This window comes from Athene noctua, chromosome 3 (genome assembly GCF_965140245.1).
Source record: "Athene noctua chromosome 3, bAthNoc1.hap1.1, whole genome shotgun sequence".
Classification (NCBI taxonomy): domain Eukaryota; kingdom Metazoa; phylum Chordata; class Aves; order Strigiformes; family Strigidae; genus Athene; species Athene noctua.
This window is the reverse complement of record NC_134039.1, coordinates 34611296-34630820: the sequence shown is the minus strand read 5'-3', so window position 1 is coordinate 34630820 and position 19525 is coordinate 34611296. Positions and strand designations below refer to the sequence as shown.

General features: G+C 36.7%; 1 protein-coding gene across 1 annotated transcript in view; it reads right to left on the bottom strand.

The window, feature by feature from the left end:
* Positions 1-19525, bottom strand: part of ANKS1B (ankyrin repeat and sterile alpha motif domain containing 1B) — a 467048-nt gene that overhangs the window by 285266 nt on the left and 162257 nt on the right. The window contains exon 11 of the mRNA XM_074902674.1: positions 12334-12470. Coding sequence (XP_074758775.1) covers positions 12334-12470 — 137 coding nt within the window. The remainder of the gene's footprint in view (positions 1-12333; positions 12471-19525) is intronic.

Below are 19525 nucleotides of genomic sequence, written 5' to 3'. Positions count from 1 at the left end.
TAAAAGGTTTCACAGAAACCATCTGTAAGGTCTTGGGGGTATGAGGGAAAGAACAAACAAACCCCAAACTGTTCTGAAGCTTTATGGATCAGTTTAGTTTACAAATGCTCACAGATTCTAAAAATGTGTCTGTCAATAAATAGTTTTGATTTGCTCTGGAGACATGGGTTAGTGATATCAAATAAATCTAGAGTGATTTTCAAAGACTATTATGGAAACTAGAAACATGTTTTCTGTTCATGACAACATACAATCATCTGCTGACATGGGTGATACAAAATACCTCATATATTATTTTGGGCTTTGACATTATTAATTCAGAGACACATATCTCAGTTTAATATGTCTTTCCACTCTAACGACTCTGTACAGAAACTCATGTAGGCTCTAGTACTCTACAACATAATGCTTCTCCTATATTGTTTGGAGTTAACAAGGTCTATAATTTTTCTACATAATTACATAGGAATCTAGCATCTGAACTTTTGTAGCTAACTAGAGGAGTCTTTTGCACCTTTTCTGGGTCCTGTAAAGTGTTATGTATGTTAAGAGAGATGCAGTAAACCAGTTTGTGTTGACTGCATCCCTCTGCCTGTGTCTCTCTAAAGTACAGTTCCAGATTTAGATGACTAAATTTACAGCATAGCTATTTACATCTACACTAGCTATTTAAGCTCCCATTACAGTCAACTGAGATCTAGTCAATAAAACCAATACAGTCCAGAGAACAATTCACCTTACCCCAGTCACTTTGGTATTAGTTAAGTTGCCTTAATGCAGGTATCTACTATCACTGGAGATCCCCTGAGACATCCCACCTGGCCTCAGCTTCCATTCAGAAGAGTGCATGTCTCCACTATGTATGCCTTTATCATACTTGACAGCCTCCTTGTGCATGTCAAAGACACCTTTATGGCACCTCAAATGACATTAGATACCTAGTTTTAGGCAACTGAGTTGAATCCAACATCTCTCCTGAGTGTGATAGGAGATTAGATATCCAAATCATACAGAGATTCTTATGTACAGAGAAAAGCATAGATGCTTTAGTCCCACATTGAATCCCACCTCTAGTTCACATGCAGACACACTTTACAAACCTTACTTCATCTGTGAGAATATGGAGTCAGATTCCAGTCTTACTGGTAGAATGTGTAGCCAGCAATTAATAAGTCACTGCAGTCTTGTACCTTGATTTCCTTGACTGCATCTGCCAAAGCCACTTCTAAATAAAATTAATGAAGATCTCTCGAGATAGGTCCTGAATAATTCTAAGATTATTTACTATATGGAATAACCTAATATCCAAGAAAGGTAGTCAGGGGTCAAGGTTTTATAGCTGTGGAAAATATATGAACACAAAACTCTGTCCCAAAGAGATGATGCTTCCCTCATTTTTTGTACCAAAGCCAGTTTTGTCAGCCCTTACATGTCTGCCCCATACTACTCAGAAGGTCTGCATAGAGTCAGGTAACCCCTGTGAAATTGTAGCATACTTATGGCTTAACTTCACCCCAATATGTATGCTAGATAACCACATACAGATTTGTCCTTAAGTAATTTTCTTTATTCATTACGTTCATGTAATTTACTTGTGTGGAGGTTTGAACTCAGCTGGCAGCTAGACGCCACGTGGCCCACTGTTCACCTCCTCCTCCCCTCTCTGGTAAGACAGGGAAGGGACAAAAGAAGAGAATTCATGGGTTGAATAAAAAGAAAGAATTTACTAAATATAACAAGAGAGCAAGAGTAATAATAGTGAGTTCAAAAAGAAAATGGGTAAAATGTATCAGTGGCTTACCAAATGCAGCAACCGCCCCCCACAGCAGCAATACCGCCCGAGGAGCAGACTGCTGCTGCAAAAACCCCAACGGAAACCGAGAGAGGGCGAGCAACTCGCCCACCTGGGCATGACATCACATGGTATGAAACACTCCCATGAAAATTAACTCCATCCTAGTCGAAATCAGGACAAGTTCTTATATGTAAATCTCTTTAATGACTGATTTTGTTTACTTGAAAATGTTTCTTCATTACTATTATTTCATTTGTCATAATACTGACCTAGAAAAACCTAGACTATCCTAGAACAGAATATCACATCAGGCCAATGAAGAAACCTTATCTTCAATGCAAAAGCAAAAAATATTAATAAAAACCTTTAAAGATATTACAATAACAAGATTAAAGAATAAATAACTTTCAAATCAGGTCTAGTAAGAAGAATATTTTCACATTACGTCAATAGTGAACATGCAGCAATGAAAGATACCACTTCGAACACTGCAAAACAGGAAGGGCATCAAAATACACATACTGAATTGCCTATTAAAAAGACAAGCAAGGACTTAATGCTCCCATGAATGGAAGTTACAGGCAAATTCTCTAATTCTACTATGACTCACATGTAACACTATGAGCATGCAAGGGATTGTTCAAATATTCCTCACCACATTTAGCAGAGTAGGGCAAAATTCCTTTCTCAATTTTACATCAAAATATATCTCCAACCTTGAAGCACTCTGCAATACAAGCTTGTGACTCCACCTTCTCTTATCTTTGGAATTTTTGTACATACCACTATCATAGTCTTCAAAGAATCAATTCTCACAACACTCCTCGGCACTCTGGCAGAGCTATTCGCCCCACTTTACAGATGGTGAACTAGGGTATAAAGCTCTCCCAAGGGACAGATGTGTGGCTCATTAAGTCACTGAGAACCAATGAGCCTAGAGGAAATTCTGCAGTGTTCCTGCCAAATTCCAGCTGCCCTACATAATGTCAAAGCCATGAAGAAAATGTATGATAGAAGAGAACTGAACTCACACCACCAAATTCTATCTAGCATATAAAATACAGCCTTACCCAAGGACATAATAGGCTGTAGCCCCTTTCACAAATTTATCTAACATACATAACATAGTATGAGTGTAGCCATATGGCCACATAAATCCCTCATTTTGGTACCCTCCCAGATGATTTTATTCTTCTCGTTCTCTGATCAACTCCCTTCCACTTCAGAAATTTTCGTTTCTTCCACTTCCTTCTTTCTTAAGACCCCATTCGCTTTCTACACACTCATTTTCCTTTTCACACCCTTCCTTTTATTCAGTTTTTTTCTGTCTATTGTTATATTCCCTCCAAAACTACTTGTTTTACTCTAAAACATCCTTTACAGTATCCTAGCTGGTTCCCATTCTACTTGGTCTTGCAAAACTTGCTTCTCTGCTTTCTCTGTGGTTTTGCCATCAAGGTCTCTCAAATGAACTCTCTAACTGTCCTCTCTCCCACTAACTTTGTCACTACATCCCTCTCATTGTCCTTCAATGCATCCAATCTTAACCTCTGTCCACCCTTTCAAATACAACTTTCACAAGACTTCTATGATTTCTTAGTCTCTGTCCTCTACCTCAACATCCCATCTCTGTTTTTATCTTTGTCTCTTTTGCTCATGTACACTTACATAAAATCCAATATAACATTAATCATTTTCTTGGTAAAATACAACCTGTGAGAGGACAAGCTTCTTCACTTACTCCTGTTTCAAGTATCCCTGTTTTGATTTGCAGAAATCAGCAGGCCTGATACATTCTTATCAGTCAATGCCACTGCCAAGAGTTATGTGATTTACAGGATCTGAACTAGGATGATCAGGTAGCCTTGAAATTGAAAAAAAAATGGAGATTACAATGGATATGGGTTTGATTCTTCTATGTCATCTAGAAGTGAAATACTGTACTGAACTATTACTAGACTCCTGAATCAATTATTCTGTCAAGCCTCAAAATACCACGTTAAACAAGATGAGAGCACATTGGGTTTTTTAATAAGGTAATCTAATTTTCTCTTTTTTATTTCATAGAACCCTAAATTATGACTACAATTAAAAATAAAACATAGGCAGTTCCAGCACTCATCTTGACATTCTTGTTTTTACTTCTTAACATCTTAATTTAGTTTAAGAGCAGAAGGCAGAAATTACACAGTGGCTGGCAACAAATATATCCCAAGCAGCCACAGGGAGTGGGACAAGACAGGGAGTAAACAGGGAGTTTACAAGATCTTGGGAATTAAAATAAATAAATAAATAAATAAATAAATGATTTAACTCTTTTTTAACCGTAGATCCTTTTCATTACTAAAAGCATAATGCATTTTAAAACTAAATTATTTTTTAATGGCATCATAGTGCCAAAGTCCTAGAAATTTCTCTTTGATTGACTTTTAATTTAGAGAAAGACACCTCTTGCATTCTGCATGAGCAGTAAATACACACTTCTTTACACTAATCTCATGGCCCATCAGCATACTTTGATAATTTCATCATTAGTGACACGTTCAAGGATGGCACAGACACATAGCTCTTTCCTGTAGCCTGTGGTTAGAAAGTCATGCAATGTGATTCATATATCCATAGTGCTTTCTGTTCCTGTGGTTCTGTTCTCTTCTGTGTGTGCTATAATCGCTCCTCCTTTAGAAGTCCTCCACTAGAGTACGTAACTAAAGGTCAGGGAGTTGCTGCCCCCTTCCATCTTCAACCTCTGGTCTTATCTCAGATGGCAAATCAGACTGGGAATAAACAAGGGAAAAAACAGATCTTCTCACAGTTTCCATTTTCCTTGACTTCTACTTTCATTTTAACTGCAACCATATCGCTGCTGTGGGTTGTGAGGTATAGCAGTCTTGAATGCTAAAAACTGTAACACCTTTGTAGGGGTCTCCCTCTTTGATAAATGTCACCAGATTTTGAAGATACACCATTATTCCTATCCTGTGAAAACATCACTTGAAATGAGCTCCAAATTGTGAGAGATAAATTTGATAAATAAGAGGAATGTCTTATTCCTCAGCTACAAAAGTCTCTAACTTTCAAAAATTTACAGAGTATAATTTTCACTGAAATGGCTGGAAAATGGATGTAAGGACATTTTCTTCAAAAAAAAGGTCAGCTTCCAGCTATTAACAACATCCCATTTTGACCTACAGGTTATGAAAATTGCTTCTGAAGGGCCAAGGTGATGGCATTTTTTTAAGTTCCACACTACAAATAGCACATATCTGTGAAAATGTAGTGTATTTTTAGATGATGATAAGATTACTCAATAACTAAGGCACTCAAAACCGCACAGTACTACACAGAAGCAAAGGAAAATGCTATGAACCTGGTGAGATACCCATCAAATCACTATATGTAAGACTTCAATCTTCCAGATTCTGTGTTACCATTTCCAAGCATTATATGTACTAGGTCAGGGCAATTGGCATTGGTTGGTTTACACTCCTACTATTAAAATTCATTAGTGTTCAGACCAGGGTCTTCAAAGCAGAATTACCTATCAGGTCCTTGATCCATTCAAATTCGAAGTCAGGCCCGACAGCAGATACTTTTGGAGAGAGAGAATTGTACAGGACCAAAACTATACCCAGGACTGTATTAACAATACAGCAGTATAGATAACAACCTTCCAGAGCTCAAAAGCCTGTTTTACTGGTGTGGATGTACATACCTACCTTTCAGTATCTGAACTATCTTTATGCTCAGTGTTTCATCAATTTGGTCTGTTACAAGTTCAGGTATGAAAAATGTTCAATTCTTCTGTATGATTTATATTTAGATTGAATCAGGAAACAGAACCTAGAGAATCCAACTTCAACCAAGAAAACGCATGCATGTAGAAGTGATATTCTAGAAACATAATACTCATGACAATAAAGAGTGTTTTTCTGCTTTAATTTGTACTTGTGATTTCGTATGCTGTTGAACTGCAATTAAATGCACTCACACATACTGTTTGCTATTTTCATTAGTACTGTGCATTGGGTGGATGTGTTTATGTTTTCATATTATCTCAGCTCTAATTAAAATAATCTAAATAGAATTATGTTTTATAGTTACTTGCCAAAGGAGATCTTTTAGAATGCCTCTCTTTAATAATATTTCCATTAACGTTGTTATTAAATAGTCACAGAGTATCCATTATGCTCCAAGGAATCTTTTTTATAATATCATCCTCTGTTACATGTCTTCTATCCATTAATTCTGTGGTAATACGGGGGTGGGGGGAGGGGGGGAGGAAATCGGTCCTGTGAGACAATTCCAACCATAACCTTTTTTTCTGTAATTGGTACTCCGTATTTCAGAATAACAGAATTTCATAATGTCTGTCCTATATTCAGTCAAACATAGATAAATTGCTAACCACATCTTAATGGCATTGACAGTATATCTCTTACTTCTTTGTTTTCCTTTTTTTAAAGGCTATTTAGGAGCTTTCTTTATCTGTTTCTTTGTTTATTCATTTCAACATCATTAGAATGAGAAGATATCAAACTGTGTGCAGTAGATTTCCATAGACACTTTAAAGGTTTAGAAACACATCTCCATACCTAGAATCAAGGTCACTGACTGCTGTCGACTACCTTAAAGTGCTTTGCAGCCCTGATGGATATATGCAACCTTGGAAACACTACATTACGTAGGAGAAATCTCCAGGCCAGGCACACTAATGCTGAGGACTACATCTGCCCATCTGTAGACTGTAGACTACATCTTCATTTTAGTGAGAAAGCTCAGCAACTTTAAAACGCTCAGCACCTTTCAGAACTTCATAAAATACTGTACAGAGGGGTGTCTTCTACCTTGAAGATGATGTGTTTGATTGCCCACAAAATCATAACTCTCAGTAGTCTTTTTTTAAGCATTATTTGCCTCTTGTGCTAAGCATGGACACTGCATATGGTTGTACAAAGTCCAGCACAACAACATCTCAGAAAAAGAAGTGTGCACCCGAACAGGAAACATAGTGTGCCTGCATAGAATTTCTCCATGGTGACTTTCCTGGTTATTCCCTGCCTGGCTGAGCATGTTGTAACTTGGGCTGAGCACAGAAAGTAGTTCATAGGAAAAAGAAGATCCTTACACCCCAGCTGTCTTGTGATTTCCTTCAGAAGTGAGCGGTGAGAATTTACTGCATAACTGTGCTCTGCAGCCCTCCTTTTTATGCTAAAAATGTAAAAAACCAGATTTTTTGTGTTGCAATACAATTCAGTAGATACATCACAGAGTTCTCATGTATTTGTGCACTGGTGGAACAGCCTGCAGTGGGGATTTCTCCATGTTTGCAGAGACAGGCATGTGCCAACTCAAGCTCAGTGTGACAAGGGATGCATATCATTTGGGAAGAACTAAGGATACTGCAGCAGGGTGTTGGCATAGGGGAGGACCCAGGGTTACTTCACCATGAGCAAATAGTTAAAATCCTGTTATGGAACAATTAGTTCTGAAAATTTATTTTCTGGAACTCTGATTTTCCAGAGCTGCCTCAAAGATTTTGTCTGTTTGTTTGTTTGTTTTTGTTCAAAGTAATTGCTGCACCTAACTGTAAAAAGGATGAGATACAATTTCACTGAACATTGAACATCACTATGGCTGGTCTGTCCATTTATGTCCAGGATGGTGGAACTACATGGTCCCTGTCTTTCCCTATGACTAAAAGAACTACATATACATAGGTATGCCCGGCTCATTGTGCATGCAAAAAATAGTTATACATTAGTCAAGGCACACCTGGTAGCCCAAACAGGGTTGTCTACCAGAGAATATCAATGTCCTGCAGGATTCTATTAGCACTTGAAGAAAAATGAGGCAATTTCTTTTGTCCTCTACTGTTTAAACTTTTCTATTGCTAGATGTCTTAGCCAGAGGAATGATGAATCATAGATGGACTTGTAACTTCACTTAAAAGGGTTAAAAAAGATAAATAGAAAAAATGACTAATGTAAAGATAGCACATCCAAACACACAAGAAAAAAACACCAAACCATATTGTAATTAATAGATTGTTGCAGATCTTAGCAAAAAAAACGATGAAATTTCATCATTAGACATGCTAAAATTCTCTGTTCCTTTGTCTTTCTACCAGAATCCCTCTTTTATGTCACTGAAACAACAACTCTTAGGGACCTGGGTTATTCACATAAAAAGAGAAAAGTACTAATTCATAACAGATAAAATCCAAGCCACTTTTAAATAATCCACTTTGAGATATCAAAAGTTGTACCTACAGTTAGCCATTTGAAACATAGCTTAGAAAGACAAGAAGAGAATATGCAAATGCTGGATTACATTTAATAAATAATTTAAAAGATGAGAAGTCAGAATTCAATGAGAATTGGCTGATGACCGACAAGTGAATAGCACCAGCAAAAGAAACAGTCTCTTAAGAAAAAAGGTGCTCTTTCTCCTTCTGTGTATATAGTTTATTTGTTCAAACAAAGCTGAACAAATAATTAAGGAGAGCCTTATTAAACGGAAGTGACATGATGTGTCACATGCAGCCCAATTTTGTTCAGGCTTCGTCCAGACCGATAGCTATAGGAATTGTGGTAGAACAAGCTCAATTTTACTACCAATTTCTAAAATTCCAGTCTGATGAGGTAAATTATATTTTACATATGTACTAACGAAACTTAGTCAAAACTTAAGAGAGCCTAAAATTTCAGAGGGCTTTAGTTAACTCATTAACCTACTTGGTCTTCCACCACATCTTGTTTTTTCTCCCACTTCATAGAGGCATATGTCTTTAACTTGAAAGTGTATTACTTTCTCGAAGTCTTCATTAGTTAGCAATTAAAGAGTTAAAACTTACTAAGATTTCTCTGGACAATCTGAAAAAAATGATCAAGTGATTCAAACCCTGACCTAAATTCTGTTTGTTTCTTAACTGCATATATGTAACTTTTCAACAAATCCTATTTTTCAGTGTCTGACCCTGTGAAAATTTGAAAACAAGACATGTATTTGCAAAATGCTGGATTGCAGGTACAGGCCATAGCTAAGGTGCACAGAGAAAAAAGCACACAGATCCCTGAATTACTGTTCTGTGTGATAGCTTCAGGACTGGAAGCTGTAGAGGTGGGTGGCACTGTGGCACTGAACTTTGTATTCCTTCTCTGATCTGAGTCAGTCTCCTTCCAGAGTGCTGCACTGTGCCAGTTAAAACAGGTTTCATCTTTAGTAATAGTACTATTAATTGAATAGTTGAGACATATCCAAAGAGAGTTTTAGATAATTTTAGACAGCAATGGGATCTCATAAAGGACGAGTGGTAGGGTCACAGCCACCTGCAGGTTTCTCAACTCAAAATTCATCATAATTAATTGAAGAAAGGATAAAACTCCAAAAAAGCAAGTGAAAGGTTCGGGGAAAATAGACATTCCCAGCCAGGTTTTGTGATGGCATGTTTTTAATGTAAGAAGGGGAGTAACTAGGGCCAGGTTAAGAGACAACTAGAAGAAAAAAGACAAAACACATTTTGAGTGCACTCTGAGGAATCCCTTAACTATCCATGACCCAGACCCCACAGGACTCACACTTTGTGTATAAGATTGTTCCTGTCTCACACTTCCCAGCTGTGGTACTTTCACCCCACGGACTGGCAGTGCAGCATCACAGCCTCCCTCCTCTTCAGGGACAACATGTGGCCAGTGTGGCTGACAAGGTCCCCCACCAGCTGCGTTTGGTATGTGAGCGTCTGGACCAGGAGAGGGGAAAGGCCATTGCGCCATGCTAAACCTCACATTCATACAAATGTCTTCAAAATCTGTCATGTGCTGAAGCATATATATGCACTGCCACCATGTGAGTTGTCATGCAGTCTTAGAAATAAAATGCCAAAGAAAACAGGAGGCGGAATGACCCCCACCTCTGCCTTCAAAATCAGCTCGCCAGGTTTCTCTTTTCCACTCTCTGCCACCGCCTGCACTCACCAGACTGGTGGGAGGAAGGAATCTTTGATCCCCTCTACTGCTGCTTACATAGAAACAGTGTTTTTCCTCACTGCGGGTAAACTGTTATATGCACAACACTCCAGGAAAGATAAATAAGGCTATAAATGAAAATAACAATATGAGTTAAAAGGCCAGACTTCCCTGGCAGTTTCATCCAAGCTACCAAAGCCTGCCTAGTGCAAAACTAGCTGCTGAAGAGTTTCCCATTCTGCCTTTTATTGGCACCTTCCTGTGCTGGATGCACATGACATATGAAACTGGGAAAGGAGTGACAGCTGTTTTGGAAATTCATATGATCCCTGTTTTAGATCTGTATAAAAACTGTTTATTTTGCTAGAAAAATGCAAAGAGGCCCTGTCAGACAACAGAAAAATAATTATTTTGCACGCATTGTGTAACACTATTCATTAGTTTTACATGAGTGGTGAGAGGTCAGTCAAGAATAGAATCCTATTGTGTTAAATTTCAAAGAGCTTGGCATGTAATTGAATGCAGCAGACATGGAATAAAGGAATTAAATATGCAGGCAGAATTAATACTAATGGTTAGCAAACATCACATTTCAAATATCTACAAGTTCTTTGTCTACATTCTTGGGTTGTGATCTTGGGGGGTGGTTAAGTAAGCAACAAAAGCGAAGGAAGAATACTGAAGGAATGTGCATAAAACATGAAGAAAGGAGAAGCATAATGGGATGTGAATGTTATAGTGTATCCAATTTCTTGCATATTAGTGCAGAGATTTACAACATACATTAAGCATAATGTATGTTATATATGTACAGCAGCCTACATATGCCGTTCTGTTGTTGTTTTCTGCATAGGAAATATGCCACACATAGAGCCACATGAGAGACATTTCAGCAAATGTGGTAAAGTTCTGACCATATATATCACACAGCTAGCTAGCTTTTGTTCTGCAGAACGATGAGAATACTGGAAGTCAGTAAATGTTATGATTAAAATTTGAAAATATCTCCCCAGAATCTGCTGAATCCATTCAGAGTTAACTAGCAGGAGATCATCACCATTCAGTGTTCTGGGTCCATCTGTTGGCAATATCATGATGGAAACAGCTTTTAAATGCTATTTTCAATAAACTATCACACAACAGCTTGTTCCAACAATATTCCAATACCTTTCTGTTTGCTTGCCGCCTACTATAAAAAACAGCCCAGAGGGAAGGAGGCATTTCAGTACTATACTGATGTAGGGTGGGAGGGGCAGAGAGACTATAGGAACAAGCAAAACAAGAAACAAATATAAAAAAAAGGAAAAGAAGCTGTTATTTTAGACCCCCCTGCAATCTAAATTTAAGCCAGGATGTGGAACCCAAACTACTGTAGTATGAAAGAGGGATGGTCTGCACCAGCCACCTATTAGAATATTTGTGCATTGACTGCATCAGCTATAAGAAACCAATGGCTCCTAGAGAGAAATGGCAGGTGCACTTAGTAATTGCCTTTAATTTTGCAAGACCTTCTGAACTGTGTGCTCCAATGAGTACTGAAAGGAAGATCTACCTCCATCACTGTACTCTCACTTGTGTGGCACCAAACAATCTGTCGTATATAATTCTTACCAAAGTACCACATATCCCTCAGTTTACTTCTCAAGTAAAACAAATGCCAGCAACATACTGATGATGCAAAGCCTGCATCTACTAGAATCAAAATGGCTCAGTTGCAGAGATCAGCTCAGCAATGAAGGACAGATGGCTGCATTTGAACCGAATAATTGGTAGGAGAGGAATAAAAGTTCTTTTGGTTCACACCAAAGAAGTTGCACAGTTAGTCAATTCATCATGTAGTTGTCACAGTTAGCTTTGACACACTTTATGTCATGCTTTTTTAAGCAGGGAACTAGATAATCCCCTGAGATTTCTTCTGACCTATGTTATCATATGGTCCTGTGGCTCTAAAAAAACCTCCTTTATGTGGATTACCTCTATACTACTGAACCAAGTCCTAAGATCTATTTATTTTGAAGCGTTTATTTTAAAAGGCTGTATTCCTTAAAAAAATTACAAGGGGCACTCAAGTTTTCCACGCATTAAGCATCATGTTTACCAAACACTATTAGAAACACATGCAGTTAGGAAGGATGGAAGTCAAGAAGCAATACTATATGAGAAATTAAACTAAAGAAGGTATGAAATATTACAGAACCATGTAAATGGAGATGCAGAAAGAAGAAAGAAAACCTGAAAAAGTAACAGGGATAGAAACAGAACATAAACTTGGAAGAAAACTAATATTACATAACAATACAAAATATTACATGAAGACTTCATTCATCATTAGTGCTGTAAGAAAAATGTACTGATATCTCTCTGTACATTGTTGGGCTCATTCATAAAATATCCAGTCTTCTCCTGCTATCAAGATTGCGTCCTAAATACAACAAATATTTTGTTTTCTGTTTATCTATCTTTGACCTATTCATATGTTTATAGTGATAAAATATTCTTAGAATACATGTATCATAGCCTGCTTTTAAAATGAAAAATACAACTAATAAGAGGATGCTTATGGTGATCACCTACCTGAGGACGTATAACTTTCACTATATTTTTAAGTGCAGTGTCTGGTGATGGAGGAGAGCAGTCAGGTGTTGGGCCTGTAGAGCTGTTTCTATGGTTACCAGATCCTGGTGTGGTAACTGCTACCTGAGGTGCACTATCTGTGAATAAAAATAGCATTTATGTGAACTTACAAATACTTCATACATTTTAAAATAAAAAAATAATTTTGAAAACAGAACGCTACTCAGAACACTTTTTCAACTTACAAAACCTGTCATAATTTAAATGTATTTGGTAAGGAATGTACTGCATATCTACACTTATTTTGTCAGCTCATACATACATTCTGTGCTAAGGCAGAATTCAGCACTCTCTTAATACCTAATAAAATGAGGCACAAACCAAACACAAATATTTTACTTTTGCTATCCTGAATTACCAATTGTAAATCCAAGTACTATCATTATAACAAGGGTGACTTGGGAGTTTTATAATGCAACTCATATCTCATCCTGGAAAATCCTAACACATATGACCCAGTTCAACAAGTTATATAGACACACAGTCAATTTAGCACATGCTAGTAACCATCAGTGATAACTTTCCTGGACACCGTGAACAACGTACTCAATCAGCAAGGATTAAATACATGAAAATATACTCAGCTTCCCAGATGAAATTTGCATCCTCCATAGAGCTTTGCACTGCAGTAGCTACCTTTCTAGCAGTAGCTCAGCTAGATAACCTACAGGTGCCTTAAAATTATCTACATACTTGCAGGTACATAGGAAACTGCTGTTTCGACATATTTTGTGATGCTGTTACCATTTTATGCCACTGTGAAGGACCATTAAAGGGATTTAAAATATTGTTCTTACCTTCTCTAAATGTTCCTAACACTGTTTCAACAATGTAAAGAAAAGCTAGTGAAAATCAGTTCAGAGGATAGAGAGGACTATGAAATAAGGCACAGCTTCCCAGCTGTGATGGTAATCAAGCACCAGAATGACTTAGCAGGAGGCCAAAAGCTCTACATTACATAACCATAATGGTAATACTCTAAGTTTCAGGGGAATATTTCATGGCAAAAAGGACTTGGAAACTTGAGAGCCTAGCAAATTTATCTAGGAAAGACTAGCTCTCATACTGAGTTTCTGATAGGTGCTATAGATGGGGCCAACAGGGAAGTATTTATGGCTGTCATTCTCTTCTAGTTCCTGGCTCGAGTTGCAATAAGCTAAGAGATGTTTCTGTGCAACCCAGATAATGCCAGGCCCCAAGGATCATCTGGCAGCTAAAAATTACTGAATGCAGCATGATCTAACAATATTCTTTCTTGCTTCCATCATACATGAGAAACTTTCATGAGGATTATACAATTGGAGTTTATTCTGATTTTTGAATACTGAGTACTTTCCGTCCTTCATTTTCTTTGTTTCAGGGCAAAGGAAATTGAATAGGATAGGATAAAGTAAATATATTATGTTATGTTTTCTATGTCCAGAATAACCAAAATAATTTTTTAAGAGGTTAGATAGACTCAGATTTTGGATTAACTGGACTCGTCTAGTGTGGACTATAAAAATAGCTATGCTGATTTACATGCTGACAAATCTTACTAATTTGCTTTGCTTGTTGTTTGATTATTGGCTCAGCATACAAGGTTTTAAAGGAGAGAAGGTGTTACAATGCCATCATGATCACATTTACCACTATCTCATGGACATAGGAAAAAAGATAGCAATTAAAAAATTTCTCACAGGATTAGACAGGTTTCAACATTTTATTCTTAATTTCCAAATCTTACTGCTTCTTAAAATTCTATTTGCCTTTTTGTCCCAATTTTTTAAATATTCATTTTAGAAGCAGACTCAGTATTTACAATAGTCACACTAGTGCTTCACACAACTTGCCTGTGCATATTCATCTCCTCCCTATGTATCAAAAGACTGTAATTACAAATTATGTCACCACTGCTTGGAAGTTGAAGGTCAGGTTGTTCCCACCACTATTGAAAAATATTTTACCCTCAAGCCACTCTAGCATTATTTAAATTAGAATTACACCATTTGATTACAGACAGGTGATATATTTCAGTTTTCAGTTTTCAGATTTCAGTTACACTGAAACCTCTTAATATTGAAAAAATTCCACCAAATCCAGAAATCTAGATTAGCTATTTACTGGTCTATTCCAGTTATTCCATATTTCACCAACAGTTATTTTATACATTCTTACAGAAAAATGATGAAATTGAATAACACTGAATAAGAATTAATTAACATAATTTTTGTTTTAAAATTTATGAATGTAAGTTCTTAAGTCATTTCATATTGGAAATATATTTTTTTACATCACATTTTTATGAGAACATTAAGAAAGGAAGGAAGCAGCAAGATAAACACCTCACAAAATATATTTTTTTACCACAAAATATATTTTTTACCACATTGTCATATATAATACAACTGCAAAAAAAAGATGCTTTTTGTTCAGCGTTCAGTTTTATGTATTATTCAGTTCAATATTACTGAAGTCTAATTAATGTAAGTATACTTATCTTGTTCATAAAAATGTTTAACTATGCATGTACACTAACCTCATGTCTGACAAAAAATATTATGAAAGAATTAACATCATAACATCCTTTTGTAGGAAGAAAAGTTGGGTCTACTACCACTGACATTTCAAGTACTCAGCAATTCATTTGCAATGCAGTCTTTTAGAACAAAAAGGATTTCTGAATAAAATGAAAACTACATTATGTAGTGTGTAATATATGTCTATCTAATAAGACTGAGTTTTGGAATAAAATTTCAGGGCCTCAAGTTAAACTTCTGCCTTTCTATGCTAGTAACCAAATTGCTATCCAAAGAAATGGCACTTTGTTCTCAGTCATGAGTGGTTCAGAAACTGTTCTTCAGACTTGCAAGGTGAGATTTCTCTAAATACAACTACGTTCTAGTGAGCAAGCTAAACTCCTCTTTAAGTCAACGAAACCCCATTAAAACAGTATTAATTAGAATTTATTCTATGTTTAGATATATTATCCTGAAGAAATATTAGGTCAGAGGAACAAGCCCTAAGCTTCATTAATTTTACTAAGGTATGCATTAGCTTTAAAGAAAGTTTAGATAGCTAGCTCAGACACTTCTATTGTAGACAAATACAGCAAGATTCACCTGCCAAAGCATTGTTAACTAGCGCCATCTCAGTGGTCTAAGGAAATTCAAGGTTTCTGCAAGAGGCCTGCAGGAACTATGGAATTTCACTGCCCTTCTAAAACATCAGCTTGGGACACCCAAAAGCATTTCAAACGTCAACAGGCAGCTATATATGGGCAACTGAATCAAGGTCATAAAATCATGAGGGATGAATCCCAGCTCACACTCTTAAAAACAGTAATCATTATTTTCAAAAGATCTTTGTGAAAATGATAATTTATTTCTACCATCACAGTAAAAAATTATAGTAATTTTTTTCTGAGGTATACAGGATATCAGGAAGTCAGCAAAAGAGGGGAATGCAAGGAGCTCTTGGTATTCATGGATGTGGTGACTGCTTTACACTTTGAAGAGTCTCTCAGATTTGAGTCTGGGGAGACCAAAATGGAAGTTAATATTGTCTTCTTTTAGTATATTCTAAGAGCATACTATGGCATTCTTTTACGGCTATTTTCTCCTAAGATGTCAGACAAAACCATAAAAATGTTAACTGTTTAACTGAAACGACAAAAAAAATCACGCACTGGGAACTTTGCCTTCTATTGTGCTGTGTGACATCAGTAGTCAGTTAGTGGACTTCTTTCATGTGGTACACTGCATAGAGAAAAATGCCTTTATGGATAGTAATAGACTAAATCACCACAGTTCAACAAATGTTTCATCAAAATTTTCATCCTACTATCCATGTACTGTGAGGACAAACTGCTCACTGGAACTTTTCTAATAGATAGTTTTCCTCATAATGTACTCAAAGCAAAGGCACTATATGTATATAATGTCACAATATTAACTATCAGGCAGATACCAAGTATACCAACCAGAACACTTCCTACCACATCTCAGCAAGCAAAATATCAAAAGCCAAAAGTCAGCCCATATTCCAGAAATATAGTTATAATTAGATGCCACCTCAGAAATAAATCTTCACAATGGAACACACAGCTAATATGTAGTTTTCCACTTTCATTACGGAAACATGCTAGCTTCCTTTTCAAAATCTACGGTTATGACTGTATTAGCTATTGCATCAGTTATTTCTACAATTTAGTGTAATGGTAATGGATCAGCAGATCAAAGCAGTTGATCCTCATGACACTCCATTTAGAATATACATGGATTCGAATTTTTAGCACTACATAGCATCTTATTTATTCTACCAAACATCCCCACCATACACGTACCTTATAGCTTCCAGAAGGACCCTATACTTTTGGTGCCCACCTGAAATGGAGCTTCAGATCAAAACGGAGTCTAGTTTCTGTGCTTCAAAACCATACTGTGACTGAAGCAATGAACAGTAACTGGGATCAGTGATTTATTTCAAATTCACACCCAGTGCTCTGAACCAAAATGTAAGTGTATACTCAGCCTATTTTATTTCCACACTCCAATTATTTGTGGAATCACTTAAATATTACGTGCTCAGATTTATAATTTGCTATAAGAACAGAAGAAATGTATATTTAACTTTAGAGATATAGACCAGTAATAATCTAGAACAGGATTATATGCTACACATCTAATGATGTGTATAAATACATATAATACATATAATAAATTCTAAAATCTCTGACAATATAATACTAGACATGAACAAAATACTTAAAAGCACAAAGCCTAATCATTATGACTTTGTAGAGCTTTATACTATAACCTCAAGGCCTGGATGGATTTGTACTGCAACTTCAGGAGAAAGAAAAAGAAGGGAGGAAAATGAATGGGTACATATATATGTATGCATGAATATATATATATATATATACACACCTGCATATTTATATAACCAACTACTTCAACAAGTTCTTTTTATTCCCCAAGCTGTGCTCAGTGTTGAAGATTTCATGCAATGTTTCAAACTATGTGAAGGTTGGCCCAAACCCTGCATCTGTTTTGGACACCCCAGCATCAGGATAAGTCAAAAATGTGAATAAAGCTCCAGATGGCTTGATGCTGTCTGGGAACAAAGTGCTTTTTAGTGTGGTATCAAGACAGACATAAATTCGGTCAGTTATAGCAGACTCAATTTGCTAGACTATTAGAAAACTACTAGAGAAACAGTTATTCAGTTTGGCATTTTCTATGGTTTTGGATCTGTCTTTAGAAAAAAATCTTGGAATGCCTTTGTTATATGTTCTCTTAACATCAAATGTGTTATATGGAGGCACAAAGCTCTGAAAAGAACATGGCAATGCTAATCATCCGTCTCGGATAGAAATCAATTGTAACTACATATAAACCTTGGAAGAGTATAAAAGAAGATAATTTGGAAATAGTACTATTTCTGGAGGATCAGTCACCAGTGAATGAATTTACATACATCTCCTCATAGAGGTCAGAGCCACCAGAAGGGCTAGTTTCATTGACTGTTTAAGAAATGAACAGATTAAAGTAGGTCCCTAGTCATATGGACTAGATTTTAGTGCTCTTCAATAATGGAGGAATGATAATCTAGTCATTTAAAAAGCTTCATAACTGGAATGAAAGAAGAGTTGCCACTTACAACCACACTGGAGTGATAAATAAACCAGTATTTTCTGATTCCAGGGATAATCAAAGACATGAAAGTTTTGTCAGGGATATGTTGATATCCTCATGCTGAGAAGATCAAGAAACTTGACCAGATTATGCCTCAGGGAATCTTTCCTACTGTTGCTGAGCTTTATCTAAAAGTGAGAAACCCAGGCCCACATGAAGAATCATGTGAATCCTATTCCTTATGGCAAAGAGAACGTGGGGACAGTGATCTTCCTGAAGTTTACAGAGGACTCATTAAAACACAATTAGCCCTTTCTAAGGCAAAGCAAGGAGAATCACCCCATTATACTTAAACATACCCATAGACAGATTTCAGGGCAAGTCTTAAAACAATATATCTGAACATTTTGTACGGAAACAGCACTACCTAGGCTCAGTTCATTCATCATGGGTCAGTCTAGGCTGCTGGATTCCATCAGCAGTAAATTTACAAGGCAGGAGCCTAAGCCAACAACTAGGAAGAAACTAACGAAGGCCCAAAACTGAGCAGAGTAGTCACAAAATAGTAGGAATTGCCTTGATTTGATACAGAGCTGCTATGTATAAGAATTTTTGGATAGCATGTGTGATAAAAATGTGATGTCTCCTGTAAGTGGTGGACCCATTGCAAAGATTCACAGCAATTGCATACAGTAAATTAAGACAGGCTGCAGTTCATACAGAAATCCAGGAAAAAATTAGAACATCTCCTATTTTGTCAGGTAGATAACAAAATCATTCATGTTACATAGTAGGCTCCCAATTGAGGGACTAGGCAATTTTCCATATAGGTTTCAGCTTTAAATTTGTTTTAATGTGACTAAATCCCCAGATCAATGCTCTCCTACATGACTATTCAACATGGCATAAATATAGGAACTACAGATAAGGACAAACACGTATTTCAGGATTTCAGGGAACAAACATTACAAGAGACATTTCAAAAGAGCAGATGGAATACTGAATAATAGAATCAGTAGGTAGCTACACTGGGTACACAGAGAGAACAGCTGGACTAAACTGTTTGAACTTGCTCTTTTGTTTCCCACACTTAAACCTGAATAACCATTGTTCTGAGTAAGATTGTAAATATATATCTGCAACTGCCTTGTTGAAAGCACTTAAGCTATAACTGGCCCAGGCTTGGATGTGGCAGCTATATCAGGGTTGTGTTTAATTACCAGTGAAGTGCATTCCAGTGGCAGCGGGGGGTCTGCTTAGTTGTTTCTGTATCATCCACAAGACTTGTGTATGACTAGTATCAATTTTTTATCTCCTTTAATCACCCACCTGCACAAATAGACTTTGGAGCTACTTCAAGCTTCCATAACCCTTGTAATACCAGGCAACTGTCTGGAAAAATGTCTCTCATTAAGTACTAATGAGAGATGATGGGTGATTTTCACCATTTCCTGAGTAACCTTTTGAGACTGCCTTTGCAAGCTGTTGATGTCTAATTGAGCATTCAAAAACAA